At 33.8% G+C, this 16,982-nt stretch overlaps 1 protein-coding gene across 2 annotated transcripts; it reads right to left on the bottom strand.

Annotated features, from left to right (window-relative positions):
- Positions 1–203: 203 nt before the first annotated feature.
- Positions 204–5,865, bottom strand: LOC110618165 (ubiquitin-like modifier-activating enzyme 5). 2 transcript variants are annotated; one of them, XM_021761246.2, is made up of 14 exons: positions 5,635–5,865; positions 5,345–5,413; positions 5,128–5,241; positions 4,064–4,192; positions 3,799–3,867; positions 3,299–3,451; positions 3,007–3,043; positions 2,013–2,095; positions 1,827–1,901; positions 1,533–1,607; positions 1,248–1,334; positions 1,020–1,135; positions 873–919; positions 204–558 (listed from the first exon to the last, which is right to left on the bottom strand). In XM_021761246.2, exons 1-14 carry the CDS (start codon positions 5,722–5,724, stop codon positions 413–415), a joined length of 1,290 nt encoding a protein of 429 aa, XP_021616938.1. In that variant the 5' UTR covers positions 5,725–5,865; the 3' UTR covers positions 204–412. The 2 variants fall into 2 exon arrangements, with proteins under 2 accessions (XP_021616938.1, XP_021616939.1); XM_021761247.1 differs by lacking the exon at positions 5,635–5,865 and having other exon boundaries at positions 5,124–5,241.
- Between the last annotated feature and the right edge of the window lie 11,117 nt (positions 5,866–16,982).

Below are 16,982 nucleotides of genomic sequence, written 5' to 3'. Positions count from 1 at the left end.
CATCTTAAAATTAGAACTTTTTGGGATTTTTTTCTTTTAACTGAGCAAGTCGTTGCAACGATTCTAACGATATAATTTACTAGTTTTCTCAAAAATGGATATGCTCTGTTTTTTAGGGTTGTGAATAATAGTTCATCATGTATTGGCTGTCGAAGACATTTACTCACTGTATTTGGTTATGCAAGTATTTCTAAGTCCCCGCAAAGGAAAATGATGGTTTATAATATTAAAAAGAAAAAAAAAAGTCTAAACAACAATTGTATGCGTGAAATTCCACCGTCTCAAAGCATCAAAAAGATAATTCCATCTGTAATTTATTCATTCTCAGAACTCAGAAGGCACAGTTATAAAAAACGCAGCCTACAAAATAATCTTCTTTCCCAAAAAGCTAATGCTGAAATCTAGTCCATAATCAGGTATTAAGGGCATCAAGTTGCTTCCTGAGTTCTTCAAGGTCATCAATAGCAGTTGTAGTTGTATCAGCAGCTGGCAATTTTTGAAACTCGTCTGCACTTGGGAGCTCGCGAGTAAGACCTTCAGGAAGAGTATCTGCAGGACCTGATGAGCAAAGGGGGAAAAGAAAAAGAACAACCAGGTAACTAAGTAGATGAAGAACACTTTGCCATTCTATATCTGTCTACCACAATTAAATGTAAGCGTCTGTTAAAAAAATATTTTCAGATGACAAGAATGGAATATACACATTACTGACTTCATCATTTATTCTGCAACTTCACATTTATCATGCAAGTTCAATTTAAATATTCAATATTTGTTACCCCAAAGACCAAAACATTGAGAAAATAAGGCCTGCTACTGTACATCAGTAGGACATCCATAATCATAAATATTGAAGACAAACTTAAAATCACCTGAACCAGAGGCACCTGACCTTTCCAGCTCACTATCATCAACAACACTGAATGAATGCAGAGAAAAAGTTTCAATAAACTTGGTGACATCACATAAAGAACAAGAATAGAGAACGTAAGATACCAATTTATCTTTATCAATACAACCTTATGCTCCACTCATTATCAGCATGAAGAGGGAGTTCTATATCTAATAATGCTTCTGCCTCCATTTTGGTTTTAGCTGCAGCATCCCTAGCTGGCTTTGCAAGGATATACTCTTTCTATAGATTCATCACAGTTAATACTATCAGAAAAGGAAAAAGAAAAAACACCAAATAATAAGATTTCAAGAAAGCAACCGCTTCTAAATCAAAGTGCATATGAATTTGATACCTGACGCTCCAAACAAGCTGCATTTGAACATTGAGGATTCGGCCTCATTTCCATGGTTGGGAAATAATCTTTAAGAGAATTGTATCCCTGCAACCAATCACAAAATAAGAACCTGTGAAAACCAAACAGCCTAAGCCACATGCAACTGCTAATTTTCCAGATAACAAAGATCAAAGAAGATATGGACTTTGATAGTTTATCAGATTCAGTCAATGTATTACTTCAGCAAGAACTGGAGCACAAGGTAAGAGAGAAAGGGGGAGAGAAGGCTGATAAAGAATTTACCAGGTATGGTGATACATGTCCAAATTGTAACAAGAGCTTCAGTGTATTTTGAACTAAGAGCCCAGCAACAACTCCCTGAAATTCAATTTATATTAATAGATACTAGGAACTTTAAAAACACATAGCTGCAGACAAAAAATTAAAGTTCAGCAAATAAGATCATTCCAAATGGTTGTGTGCTAGCACATAAAAAATGCAAGGTTTCTTAGGCTACAGTGTTTTCCCTATTTTGGTAGGGTGACAATGTAGTTCTAGGAACATGTGAGCGATTTCAAAGGTTTGTGAAGAAATTACCATCGTGGTAGGCAAAGACGCGGCACAGACCCCCTCACGCTTGAGTGTCCGCTCGTCCACACCAGATGCTACAACCTACAACAAGTTCAATTACATCTCCAGATTTGTTTGTACACCACCATAGGTCACAGTTTCATATGGGACACCAGAAAATAATACCCCAAAAAAAAGCATAAATGAACATACCAAAGGAGGTGCACATGCAAAACAAGCAGTTTCTCCAGGAATCAGCAATTGTATATGACCAGAAACAGCATCTTCAGATACACCTGCCACAAAATATATTCACGAAAATTCATCAAAAGATGTTAAGAAGGTGAAACCTAATATACATAAGAATAGTGAAATATGTATTTACACCCTTATTCTATTTGCTATTAATCCATTAAACACCTGAACTAAAATTGTAACCGATTAAACACCTAAACTTACAAAAATCATAACATTTAAAGACAAAATTAACCATGATATTTGTGAATTGTCAAAAGAAGTAAAAAATATTCACTTACTACTAACTATACTCTAAATTTTACTAATTGCACTCTAAGTTTTCATAAAATGATAAAATTACTCTCGTCTAACTTTTTCAATTTACACAAATGTAGAGCAAAGTCCGCAGAATTTAGATATAGTCAACAGTGTGTGCGAACAATTTTTTACTTTTTTAAAATAAATTATCGATAATGTTGCTAATTTGTATTTAATTGTTATGATTTTTATAACCTCAGGTGTTCAATAGGTTATATTTTTAATTCAGGTATTCAATGGGTTAATTGCAACTAGCACGAGAGTACAAGTATATATTCAGCCACATAAAATTTCCAACTCTACACAAACCCTTAAAGATCCAAAACAAATCATGCAGCATAATTGCGTCTTGTAAATCTACCTAGCACTTGTAATTTTGTCACATGTGCCCACACAAATTCCATAACTATCTGTTTAAGTGAACATATTATCAAACACAATTGCTAGGGGCGCTGAACCATGCCATAATCCAATTCATTCTCCCTTTTCTTCCAATTTTTTTTTATCAAGTATCTCTGTTTGATGAAAATATGTAAAGCAACATAGATCTAAACCTTTCTATATGACATAAATAAACATTATAAAACAGATTAGTGCATATTCATAGTTTGTCTCAGAATAACCAAATAACTAGAAAGAAGAATCTTCTTACCAGACTCCATCCATGTTTGATTCAACTCATTACAAGCCTGCATATCCATAGCAAAAGTATTCAAGACCTTGTAGAATATTTAAAAAAAAAAAAAAGAATTCCAATCTACTAAAAAAATCTACACCAATATCAAATTTTAAATCATAAACAATCAACCAGATTATGCAATAGAAAGGTCAAATTGATAAATATCAGAAAGAAAACATTTACATCAGAAAGGACATCAGGGCCAGCATCACTCATAGGAACACATGAAAAGGGAATGATTGTCCACTTAAACAGTTTTCTATACCTGGTTAACAGCCATTCTAGCTTCATAATTATCCACGCAGCTTAAAACCAGATCTACTCCACTACCTTCTTTAGTTGGATGAAAAGTTTTACTCTTCAAACTTGACATGAAGGTCTCAAACCCTTGAACTGTTGTGATATTCATTGTATAACTCTGAAAGAAAAAATCCAAAGAGCACAAATTGAGAATATAATCAGCAGAACTTTTCTGTTCATTTTTTTGATAAGTTAGTGATGCCCAAAATAACTGACATACATGAAGGTCATTCAAAAAATTAGAAGCAAACCATACACAAGCAGTCTTCTTCCTAATGAATATTAGATAGAGATTCCTAAGCAAACAAAGACATACAGGTAGATCACCAAATCCTCATCATCAAAAAAAGGTCACTCGTTTCAGTATGCATGTGCAAGCTGGCATAAAAAATGTCTGGACAAAATGATGACATAAGTTTATAATTGCCAATAAGCCAAATAAACACAAACTTCATTAGCACTTACCTCAAGCACAACATCAGGATTTATGTCTGCCAGCGTCTGAACAGCAGCGTCAGTCTTTGTCATGCCAACCTATTGGGTTTAAAGACAAGAAAAAAATCTTTGAGCAACAAGGAAGATACCAGCTTTGCATATAAAAATACAGAAAAATGTTGTCTGCATGAAATGTGCTAAAACCGATCACTTCAGCACGGCAGAGAACAGCTTCCTGGTATCACTCAAAAGAATGCAAAGTTTAGAATTGAAAAGGAAAAATAAAAAAACACACCTGCTCTGGACGGAAAAAAAGTCTGTTCATGTTGGCCAACTCCACTTTGTCATAATCATACAGCAAAAGTCGACCTATTCCACATCTCGTTAGCATTTCAGCTGCAACACTGCCAACACCACCAATTCCCTGTGATAAAATAAAAACAATTTATTAAAAACAAATAAAGGATCTGGTAAGGCAATGATAATTGATTGAGAATGCCTGCATGTAAATATTTACTAGGATTAATGTGTAAAAAAAAAATCATAATCACTCAAGATTCATCTTACTTCACGGGATGGCCGAACCATGTTATATAGCCTCAGTATAACACTACCAACAAATTTGACTAAAAATATCCATATATGTGCTACAAGCATAGAGCTATGAATTTTCTACCAATACAAATTTCCCTTTTTCTAAATACTGACCAGACATCAAGTAATGGATAAATGAAATGATAAATTACACTTAGAAAAGGACTTTTTATTTTTGCTGATCTGTCAACAAGTGCATTTTTAGATCCTAGGATGGAAAACTTTAAAACAAAAACTTAAATGAAAAGCTAGCACCTTATGTTTTATAGACAATCAAATCTAAAGGGATAAAGGAAGCCCACTTCTTTGAGATACCATCTCAAAGAGGGGAGGAAAAACCACCATACATAATATTGAATAAGCTTGTCATTTGCAACAAAAAGCCATGCCAAACACAGTGGACATGTGAATTGAATTGTGGTCAAATTACTAAGAGTTAAAACTTCTAGGCATATGTCAAAGTCAAACCCAGAACTTATCACAGAAGTAACTAAAACCCCAAGCAATACTTTGTCGAAATTGTAATCAACCTCATATTTAGGATCTTTTTGGCAACTAACTATAAAATTAAATTGTCCTGCCTCTAAATATGGGAAGAATGTAGCATGCAACAAGCCAAGATGCAGTTCTTCCTAAAATGTCCTTAAATTAGTTTCCCAAAAACCCAATTTTAGGCTATTCATTACTCCAAATCCAAAATGGCCACAAGTTTTCAAATACATTAAAATGAGCACCAACAAAAGAAAAGAGGAGATAAATACAGACAACAATGGCAACAGAGAACTCCCGAATTCTCTCATAGTTCTGCACAATACCCATCCTCTGAAGCGCCATGAGCCTGCTGTAAGGATTGCTATCCACCACTTCAGCACTCATATCCTGTCACCGGGATGAATTACATATGCGTCAGCATCCAAGTTACAACCTTCAACTCCAATAATGAAAAGAAAGACAATGATAATTGACAAATGAGACAAAGGACCTTGACTTTTGAACGCCGAACAGGTTCAGACTTTGCCAACGTTGTAAGATGTTCAACACGCGACTCTAGCTGCAAAACACACAAAAAATAATAAATTATAAAAAACCTAAATTCCTTAAAAGATAACATAACCCAGTTCCCAATTCAAATCCAGCACTAAGTAAATTCTTTCTGTTGATCCAAGTAAAGCATAAGGATCCCGATCAACACAAAACTCAGATCAACCTCACAATTTTACTAATCCAAGTAAAACCCAAATAAAAATGCATTAAAAGTATGTGTCTAGATACCTTATTGATTGAAGCGAGATGAGAAGGATCACCCAATGAATGCTTTAGAGATTGGAGATCATTAAGCACCTGTTTCAATTCCGCCTCCATTGCTAGTGCTTCTTCTTCTGAGCAAAGCTAGAGTTCCCGTGCTATGATCTAACAACGGCTTCTGCTGTAACACTGCGTTCTTGTCTATCCCCTCAATTAGCCAACCGGGAAGCTTCAGCCTACACTGCATCAGCAACACAAACTGAATGTTTCTTGCTCACTCTTTTTTTTTTCTTTGGGCTAAAGTTTGGGCCTTCAGAAGCCCATATAATGAGTGTTGATCACTGGATCACGGCCCAAATCTCAATTACCAAATTGGACTTCACTGCATCAGTAATTCTAATAATCAAAATAATACAATTGAGTCCCTCTATTAATAAAACACATGGACCCATCTAAAAATTTTCGAATTAAATAATTAAAATATTTTTTATAATTAATCAGAATACTTTTAAAACTTTATATTTAAAATTATTTATATAAAGTGGTCCATTTATTCAATTTTTTTTCAAATTACTGTTAATTTTAACAAAAATAATTAAAATACTACTTAAGTTAATTTTAACATAAAACAAATGAACCTCTAAAATTTTGTTCTACTAATAAAATAATTTCGTAATTTAAATTTTTTGCTTAATTATTACATATATAATTTGATATTATTCATAAATTAATAGAAAAATGTGTTCTATAAAATTTGAATTGAATGGTAAGCTTTCAATATTTCACAGATTGAGAAAATAACTGATTATCAAAACATATATTTTTAATGTAGATAAATAATTTGTTAATTTAAATCATATTATGTATTGATTTTATGAAATTTAAAATTTTCATTAAATATTAGCATTTTGTAAAATATAAAATACCAAATGGTTGGAATAACTCTAGCCTATTTAGAGTTTGTGAGACCAAATGAAATAATTTTTCATAATTTTATATGGCTGAGCAAAAAGTAATTTAAAATTATTTTATTATTTTAGAATTTCAACCGAGACATTAAGCCTAATTTTGTAATAATTTTAATAAATAAATTAAGTAAATATAAAATATAGTTTACTTCCACATGTAATAAATTTCATGCTCTCATTTGGGGCCTTAAGCTTGCTTGGGATCTTGGTTTTCATCAAGTTGAGGTGAGTCATATGTTGAACTTGACTCTTCAATGTCAAAATCTGTTGGAAAGGGCACCACAGCTAAAGCTAAGTCATTGCTATAGAGAAGCTAAGTTGTCAATAATTAGGCTAATTTTGCAATAAGTGGTGAGTTGAGATTGAGGTATCATATTTAAAATAGGAATAATATATTATTTATAAGAGTGTTAAATAATTCTCTATTTTGAATTGACTTTCAGAATAAGATTAAATTTAAACTATATAATAGTCTATTAAAACTTTTAATTCGATAAATTTATTAATTATATAATAAAAATTAAAATTGAGAAACATCTACCATACAATAATTTAAATTAAATAATCATCTAAATTTAGAGTCAGTAGATAAAATCAATCTAATTATATCATTAAATATTGACAAAATAATTAAAAAAAATAAAAGAGAGATTTACTATTTAGTTTTTGAATATTGTCATTATTAATAAATTAATTTTTATATTTTTAAAAATTTATTAAAATATTTTTATTTTTTTCTCTCTATTAACAAAATAATTTTTCTATATACTTTTCCATTAAAAATAGTTTAAAGATGAGAGATAAAATTTTTAAAACTTAATTTTGCTCTCAAATAAAATTTTATATTTAATTTTTGGATATTATCATTATTATTATTAACAGTAAAAAAACAGATGAAAAGTAATTTGATTTTTTTGTTATGTTTCTCCTGCACCAAACTTGAAAATAAATTGCACCCATGACTACAACTGCTAGTGCTAGCTACCACTGGTCACTTTGCATTTTGCATCTTTTCTCTGAGGTTTCAACTTCACATTATGTACTATATATTCGACCTTATCCACAAAGTTTTCTAATCTTTATCAAAAATCCCTTTAAAAATGATGTCCACCGGAGCCCTGAGGCCCAAGAGATTGAAAATTCTATTATATTAATAATAATATTATTATTATTATATGCAACTGTCACCAACTTGCAGAAGCAGAAGCATCAAATCCTGAACAAGAGTTTGATACGCCACCTACCCTTCTCACATGTCAATTTTAGTCCCTGTTTTCTAGCATTCTCCACTCATGGTTTAGAATTTTTCTCTATTTGGTTTGGCAATTGTGAAGCCCAAATTTGATTATTTTATAATTCAATATGTTACATTATTACATTAATAATTTATGATTATTGATGATCTGAGATCCAGAGAAATAGAATTTTTACAATAGACTCTGTAAAACTTAGAAAAAGTTTAAACATAGAGATGAGTATTTCTCTTTTTATATGTTTCCTTTTGTCTGCTAGTGACGTGCCAACAGAATGAGTATCATTAGAACATCTGTCCCTGCTATGCTGATACGGACGTACGAGGGAATCAGATCTCTGCCCCATGCGTAACGGCCTCTGATTCTCTCTGTGCGCGTGTAGGCGGGTCTACGAGGCGGATGGATGAATCCTTCTTCGAGTTCCGGGTTGGGTCGAAGGATAGGAACAAAGCTGGGCCCAAATGGGATTGGCCCGAGGTGCAGTGAAGACGAGGCCGGCCTGGAGGAGAGAGCCAGATGAGGCCCGGTTGTGAGGCTGAGCGGACTGGACCCTGTTCGCGTGAGTGGCTTGAGGATTTCTAAATAATGGGCTATTTTCATGGGTCTGACCCTAGACTGGAGTGATGTGAACCCAGAGGTCATCAATTATCATTTTTTTTTTCAGAACATATAAGATAAATTAAAAATTTATCGCTTTCTCTAGCGTCTTATTTAAAATAAAAATTTTTATAAAAATTTAATTCAATTTTTATTTATCAATTTTTTTATTTAAAATGTAATAATTTATTTTTTTAATTTTTAAATATTTCATTTAAATTTTTTTAATAAAAAAGAATCAGGTCAAATGAAGGACGTAAATGAAAATCCATGGTGATTGTCCGATTTTAAAAAATATATAATAGGCTCTTAGTCAATATCATTAAAGGAGGATTTTTATCTTTAATTTTCTGCATATTTTACTGATTGTTTATTATATTTTTTAATAATAATTTCTTATTTTTATATTTTAAAATCATATTATAAATTTTTTGTTAATAATAAATTTCTCAATTAATTAATAAATTTTTAATAGCAATTAATATACTTTTATGTAATTGATAAGAGACAAAAATATATACTTTAATTTTAAATTTGAGTAAATTGATTAATAAATTAATTTATATTTTTTAAAATTAGTTGAAATTACCAATAAAATTAAGAAAAATAAATTAGAAAAAAAAACACTATTTGGTAATTTGTAAAGTATCACTATTGAAATTCTTAAATTTTTAAATACAATTTTTGAAAATAAATGTTTAATTTTGATAAATAATTTTTTCAAACAAAAATATATTTTCATTAATAATTAATTAATACTAAAAATATAATAAGTTCTTAGTTAATAATTGAGTTAAAGTGAAGTTAGTTCTCGCAATTGCAACAAGGATGAAATTTGTATCTAATCATTCTTATCATATACCTCGCTACTAGCCAGGAGAGAAAAGCAAAACCAAACCCCACATTACTCCATTATTATTTCTACTTGATTTATATGTAACACCAAATTTTTAAGACTTCATCATGCCTTCTTCTTTTTTTTTTTCTTCCTTGAAAAAGAAAGCCATGGCAAGCCATATCCACAGGTACGCACACTGAAATCTAAATTTCAACCACACATTTTCAAAATTGTTTTGTATATAATATTAATGTTAATATAATAAATAACATGAATATAGTAAATATAGACATGGAGATATATAACATAAAATATAATAAATAATATGTGCAATCTTATATACAAATAGTACAGTAAATTATTATAAAAGTTACTAAAACTATATATTACGGGATTTATGCATTATTACCGAGTGACTACTAGTAATTTTTTCTAACAAGTTTTAAGTCTTTAATATAGTTAAAAAATATATTTATAATAATATTCTGAGATACATAAAATAGGGTTTACAGTATCTTTGTGAGTTTCACGGGAAAAAATCACGTTCCTTCCCTTTTATCCATTTTTCTTTCGTCTGCTAGTGACGTCTAACTGCTTTTCTGCTACACTGTCACATGTCTTTGTCACTCGGATCTAGGGCTGAGCAGAATCCGGTTCAAACCGAAAAAACCGACCGAACCGAACCGATTTGAAAATTTGGTTCGGTTTTTTATACATTTCGGTTCGGTTCGGTTTTAAATTTCAGAAATTCCGGTTATTTCGGTTCGGTTCGGTTTTGATCAGAAAAAAACCGAAAAAACCGAACCGAACCGATTAGGGATAATAATATATTTTTTCAATAATATAGAGAAATTAAATTATATTAAAATTAAAATATTTTAATTAAATTTTAAAATACTAAAAATAAAGAGTAAAAAATTAAAAAAATATTAAAAATCGAAACCGATCAAACCGAACCGAACCGAACCGAATCAGACCGGTTCGGTTCGATTCGGTTTCTGACCAAAATCGGTTCGGTTCGGTTTTCATAAAAACTAAAATTTCGGTTTTCGGTTTATTCGGTTCGGTTCGGTTTTGAACCGAACCGACCGAATGCTCACCCCTACTCGGATCTATATGTATGGACGCATCAGAGCACCCTCCATGCCAGGCGACCATTTAATTTCCTTCAGCGTGCGTGTTGTTAAGGTTGCGAAATAACTAGACTAACTACTCTCTCTCACGACATATCACCAAACTGGATTATTTTTTGTTAGGTCCACGCCAATGAACTATCCGGCATGCCCCATATATCCGGACTATGACTTGCAGTGGTAGGCTGGTTTGCTCGAGAATGACCTGATAGACTTTGCGCTTGTATTTTTTTTTTTGGGCCCAATTTCTCCCCAAACGTATAAAGTTCGACGGTTATCATAGAGTAATAATATTATGAACTTACATGTAATATGAGCTTATTTTAACTACTTTTAGCATACATATGATATTGCTGGTGGTAAAAGAAATAAATTCAATGTGTCATGAATTTAGTAAAATTAATAAGATTTAATCTAATTTATCTAGTGATTAAAATATATATAATTTACCTGAAATTTAAGTTTATTGTCTTCATTCATATCCTAATAAAAAAGTATATGCTTTATATTTAGGGTTTAAATTCAAAATCACTAACCAAAAAAAAAATAAATTCTACAATTTTATCTCACATTTTAGAGATCTAAAAATATTTATATATGTGCATAAAACTGTACTCTTATATTAGGAAAGGGATGATTGAATTACAGTTTGAGAACAAAAATGGTTTCCTCCGCAATGGAAAGGAAAATGTTGGTGGCTGGTCTCACGCCTAACAACAACCACAATACATAGTTGATTGGATTTATTTGGCAAATCTTATACAGTGAGCAATGAAAGAATCCTTCCCCTTTCAAATCACTATTCGATATTTATATACTTATCTTTTTATATGTGGTTCTCACGCTTCCCATTTTCCTATTCATATATATTTATTAGTGCTGTGTAATTATGCGACCTCCCCTAGGCCTGAGACTGTGATCAATTGTGCACATGCGCAGCTTCTTCTTTTTCTCACAACTGATTGCGCTGCATATCTATTCTCTAAGGTGGCAAGTCCCTCTCTCTCTCTCTGTTTCTCTTTTTATATATATATGAATGAGAGGCTCAAGGACGTGAGTCGTGAGGTCATCAATCACTACAGATTTTCCACAATTTTGGTCATTTTCGTGCTTTCGTTTTTTGTTGCGAGGTCAACAAGCCAAGTTCTCTACTTTTGTTTACGATAATTACTAGTTCCTGCCCCGGCCAATTGGAAGACGCGGCAAGTCATGTCTTCTATAGACTTTTGTAGTTTTTCAAGAACTTTTAATAAACAAATTAAAATTATAATAAAATTTATTTTTAATTATATTCTATTTATTAGGTGTACATACACTAAATCAATATAAAAACTTTCCTTAACTTTTTGTCGGCAAATTAACTCATACCATATAAGCGAGGAGAAGACCAGGGAAAAAAAAGCATACATACTTGATAACAAAGTCAGTTGTCTTGAAACAGTAGCTTGAAGGACAGGGATTGTGATAATGTTATTCACGTCTGAGAGAATAATTTCTTATTCATTATAGATATTCTGTCAAAATCATGCAATTAAAAATGTAAAACTGACAGACATTGATTCCTAATCTATTATTATTTAGAGTGACTGCAATAATTCAAAGTTAATTTAGTACAATGTTTTAAGTATTTAACACGCAACAACAATATGCTTACAACACATATATGCTTGCATTAATGATTTAATTCCCAGGAATTATCCAATTTACAAATAAACTTTATTATTATTATTATTATTGTGTTTAATTTATTTTAAGTATATTGTTGATGAGGGCATTCTTTTATCCTGTAATTTAATTATTTATTTTGATTATCAGGAAAGTAAATATAGTTTAGTTTTAACGAAATAATCACATAAATAAATAATTTCTATGTGGCTGATCAACTCACTGTGGAAACAAGTGGCTGCACATGAATTTCTATGTGTACTGTCTCTTGCAATGGTTCAACGGAAATTGACTTTTGGGTGTATTCTTGTTTAAACTTGATTTGTTAGAAATTAACATGTAATTTATCAAATTTATACACAAAACCTAACAATCAAGGAGTACACGACATAATTAACTTGAAATATTAGGAAATTGCAATAACTAGATTATGTAAGTAATTAATAAACAAGATAAATGAATTATTAGTGGTAATTATTTGGCATGCCCTTGGAAATAATCAAAATTATTTAAAAAATAAATAAAATAAAATTCAAGTTCCCTAGTAATAAGGCGAGATTTTGGATGTGATGACGTGAACACCAAGCAGCAGTTCGATCTAACGGGTTGGTCGTTGATCTGAACTTCATCATACTTAATTTTGAGAAAGTAGATTCTATAAGATAGAAAAAATGGTCAGGGATTTATCGGGAATACCCCTGATGGAGACCCTTTGAACCTCGAGTTAGATCAAGTATTGAGGAAATAAAAGAAAATGAAATAGGAAAACATCTTCAAAAAATCTCCAGAGGGCCTGGATTTTAGGATTCTTCTGTGAGTATATGGGAGGGAGATTAAATCTTTTTAGGTCTTAATTCTTAGAGAAGAAAGAGTCTCTATCCGATGGAATTCCTTAATTGATGTATCAGAGAGAGAATCCTCACTTTCAAAGAACTCTTTTCTTTTAGGGAGAGTCAATCTGCCGAAGCTTGATTGAGGAGAGAGCTGTCTCTCTCTGACCTAGCCTCTTCTTTAGTGAGATGGATTTTGCGATATTTATATTCCAGTTTCCTGCATTATGTCCCATCGTATTGGATGGTGGCATGGTGCTTGTAATACCCGGCTAGACCCCAGCATCGGAATTCCTACTTTCCAGCGGAATCTCCGTTGAAATCCGGAATTTCGGATGTCGGAGCTTTCTAGAAGGAGAAAACAGAGGTTTTTCAAAATGTCTTTACATGTTTTATGGTTTTGATTAAGAAAATTGAGTTGTGAAAAGGAAAAGACCAAGGAGGCAATTGTCAGGTTCGGCCGCCGAAAGTGCATGCACAGGTCAAGCTTGGTAAATGAAAAAAGTTCAAAATTTTTATGGAAATGTATGATCATGTATGGGATTTAACAGGTACACAGAGTGCACAGTAGGCTTGCTATGGGTTCCGGCGACCTTAAGTCGACCTGAATCCTAGCGCCGGTAGCGGTCCGGTTTTCGGGTCATTATAGTGCTGCTGGTATGTCAGGCGGCTAGCAGACAACTGATCAATACTGAATCGTTGAATCCATACCTTTTGATAGGTGCAGCCTTTCTGCACACGCATTTAGTACTTCAAAATGGGTTAGAGGGGGCAACTATTGCATGGAGGTCGATTGACTTGCTCTGGTTTCGTTAGGTCGTGCTAGATCTACACGACTTTCATTGGGATTTGTGGTCTTTATATTTATTTCTAGATTGGAGAGGTTAAGGGTGCTAATGGCCTAGTCTTCGGTCCCTTATAGATTGCTTTTTCTTCGGCTTGGTCGGACCAGGTGAAAAAGTTAACTTGTCTCTTTTAAATCACGCATACACATGTCATGATCTCAACGATCATTACTTTTTATATATCATCAAATGCACGCATACACATGTCATGATGTAACAGCCCGCTTACCGGACCATCACCGGCACTAGGATCCAGATCGGCTTAAGGCCGCCGGGACCCGTAGTAAGCCTACTGTCAACTCTGTGTACCTGATAAATCCCATACATGATCACAGTTAAACGTAAAACTGTCACGTACTCTCTCTATATATTTTTTTTTTCTTTCTTTGCTTTTCTAACTTTTCTTTTCTTGAAACTTTTCTCATCAACTAAGCCTGGGCTATGCATGCTCTGTCTGTATGCACTCGAAGAGTGATACCTGCTATGGTACCATACAGTAACTACAGAGATAGAAAGACTACCATGCACCAAGCCTAGCGCATTATAACAACATTATCTCAATCATAAAATGATCATGTGCAAAGGGATAAACATACACTAGGGCCAAGCACAATTCTATAACTCAATACATAACTTGCTATTACATCATTCTATACATTACATAAACTCTGTCCTGTACATCATGTCCATTACTCTATGCTATTACATATACGTTTACCCTTGCTTTCTCTTTCTCTTTCTCTTCTCTGAGGCCCTGAAAAATGGGGTTAGGGAGAGGGATGAGCTACTAAAGCCCAGTGAGCGGAATCCATAAAAAAACATTTAAAATATGCTATAATGAAATGCGTCACTGCACAAACATTTCACATCTCGGATTGGACATGACCCCAAAACTCCCTCTGTCGGTGCCCGGCCCCCAAAGGAGCTCACACAGGTCTTTCACTAACTACTCATGGTGCCCGACCCTATAAGGGCTCTCACAGGACTTATCCAAGTTAAATGCCCGGCCCCAAAGGAGCTCACACAGGACATACAATAATGACAGACTTATGGGCTATTGGAGTCGCCTCGGTCCAATCCACATATACAAGTAATAATGCAATGCATCAACTTGGTGAATACTAATGCAAAGCATCCTACATAAACATGGCATTAATGATGCATGAATCATGCTAAAACATTCATTTACCTTTAAACAAAGTTTTGTTCCACTCACCTCTGTCTACTGCTGAGCAGTCTCTGTAACTCTAACTCTGTGGGCCTCCTTGGTTCCTCGGGTCCGCACCTACACAGGTGGACTCAAATGAGGACCAAACTTACTGAAACATAACTCTTAATATCGCCCCAAAACCCCTCTAAAACATCATAGGTCTGCATGGAAAAATGGGCAAAAGAAAGCTGGACAGGGCACTTTCGGCGGCTGGTTCGGCGGCCGAAACCCCCCTCCAGAGACGAAACTCATGCATGTTCGGCGGCACCTTCGGCGGCCGAAAGTCTCGTCCAGAGACGAAACTCATGCACTTTCGGCGGCCGAACTCCCTCTTTCGGCGGCCGAACCTGGCTTTTGTCCCCTTGGCCTTTTCATTTCAAAAACTCAATTTTCTTAACTCAAAAACATGCAAACATGAGAAAAACATTTGAAAACCTCTCTTATACCCTTAGGGCAAGCTCCGACATCCTCGAATCCCGGATTCCGACGGAAAACCGCCGGCTCAGAGGAATTCCGATACCGGAGTCTAGCCGGGTATTACACATGATCTCAACGATCATTGCTTTTTATATATTATCAGATACACTTTCGCTTCTCTGATTATTATTTATGATTGTTGGAGGAGCAAATTTACTTTTATAGAGTCTTGTGAGTAGTTTTCGACGCTTTTTCCTTTGAGGAACGCACTCTCGCCGTTATCGATTCTCGAACAGGCGTAATTAAATGAAGGCAATAATTGTTTGGCTATTTAGTTTTTTTTGTTTGCCATGTGAATTTCAATGGGTTTGGTTTGGAAACTCCGGCGACATGATAGTCACCTTTGTTCCCATAGACAGTGCCACTTGATAAGGCGAGATCCCAAGGGTGTCTTGATGTTAACATCGGGCAGCGGTTCAATCTAACGGGTTGGCCGTTGATCTCCGTTGGGCTCCATCGTACTTGATCTTGAGGGAGGAGATTCTATAAAATAGAAAAAATGGTCTCCCAAACTTAAGTTAGATCAAGTATTATTTGAGGTTTGTTAATAAAGAGGAAATAAAAGAAAATGAAATAGGAAAACATCTTTAAGAAATCTCCAGAGGGCTCTGAATTTGAGAATTCTTTTGCGAGTATATGAGAGAGATTAAATCTTTTTGGATCTTAGTTCCTAAAGAAGAGAGAGTCTCTATTCGGTAGGGTTCCTCGGTTGATGTATCAGAGAGAAAATCCCCACTTTCATAGAACTCTTTTCTTTTAGGGAGAGTCAATCTACTAGAGCTTGATTGAGGGGAGAGTTGTCTCTCTCTGACCTAGCCTCTTCTTTGGTGAAGTGGGTCTTGGGATACATGTATCCCGGTTTCCTACATTATGTCCTATCGGATTGGAGGGTGGCATAGTGTGGCTAGTATGTCAGACGGTTAGCAGACGACTTATCAATATTGAGTTGTTGAGCCCACACCCTTTGACAGGTATATTAGGTGGCTTGACAGCCTTTCTACACGTGCATTTAGTATCTCAGAGTGGATTAGAGGGGACTGACTATTCCATGGAGGTCAATTAACTTGCTATAGTTTCGTCAAGTCGTGCTTAACCTGCATAACTTTTATTGGGATTGGTGGTATTTATATTTATTTCTAGAGTGGTTCCAAGAAGTTCGCTCTATTCGTTCAGAGTATTAAAGAGGTCAGATATACTAATGGTCTGATTTTCGGTCCCTTATAAATCGATTTTTCTTCAATTTGATCAAATCAAATGAAAAAATTAACTCTAGTCTTTCAAATTATATATACAAGTATCACGAATTCAACCGTTTATTGTTTTTTTATATGTTATCACCCAGCTAATAACTAATTATTAATTAGTATGATGGAGACATAAAGGGCTCTAGTATAGTTTGATTACTAATTATTTTGTCACAAGCCACGCCCACCTCTTTTTCACTTTGTTTCACACACACATGACTGAAATCAAATTCATAATAAAGCCTGTTCCGCGATACTATCTGTTGGCTGTTGGCTGTTAGTCTATATTAAAGTCTGTTCGGTGATATTAGTTAT

The sequence above is a fragment of the Manihot esculenta genome, chromosome 6 (assembly GCF_001659605.2).
Source record: "Manihot esculenta cultivar AM560-2 chromosome 6, M.esculenta_v8, whole genome shotgun sequence".
Classification (NCBI taxonomy): Eukaryota; Viridiplantae; Streptophyta; class Magnoliopsida; order Malpighiales; family Euphorbiaceae; genus Manihot; species Manihot esculenta.
Note: the sequence above shows the minus strand (reverse complement) of the source record. Positions and strands in the feature narration are given on the sequence as shown.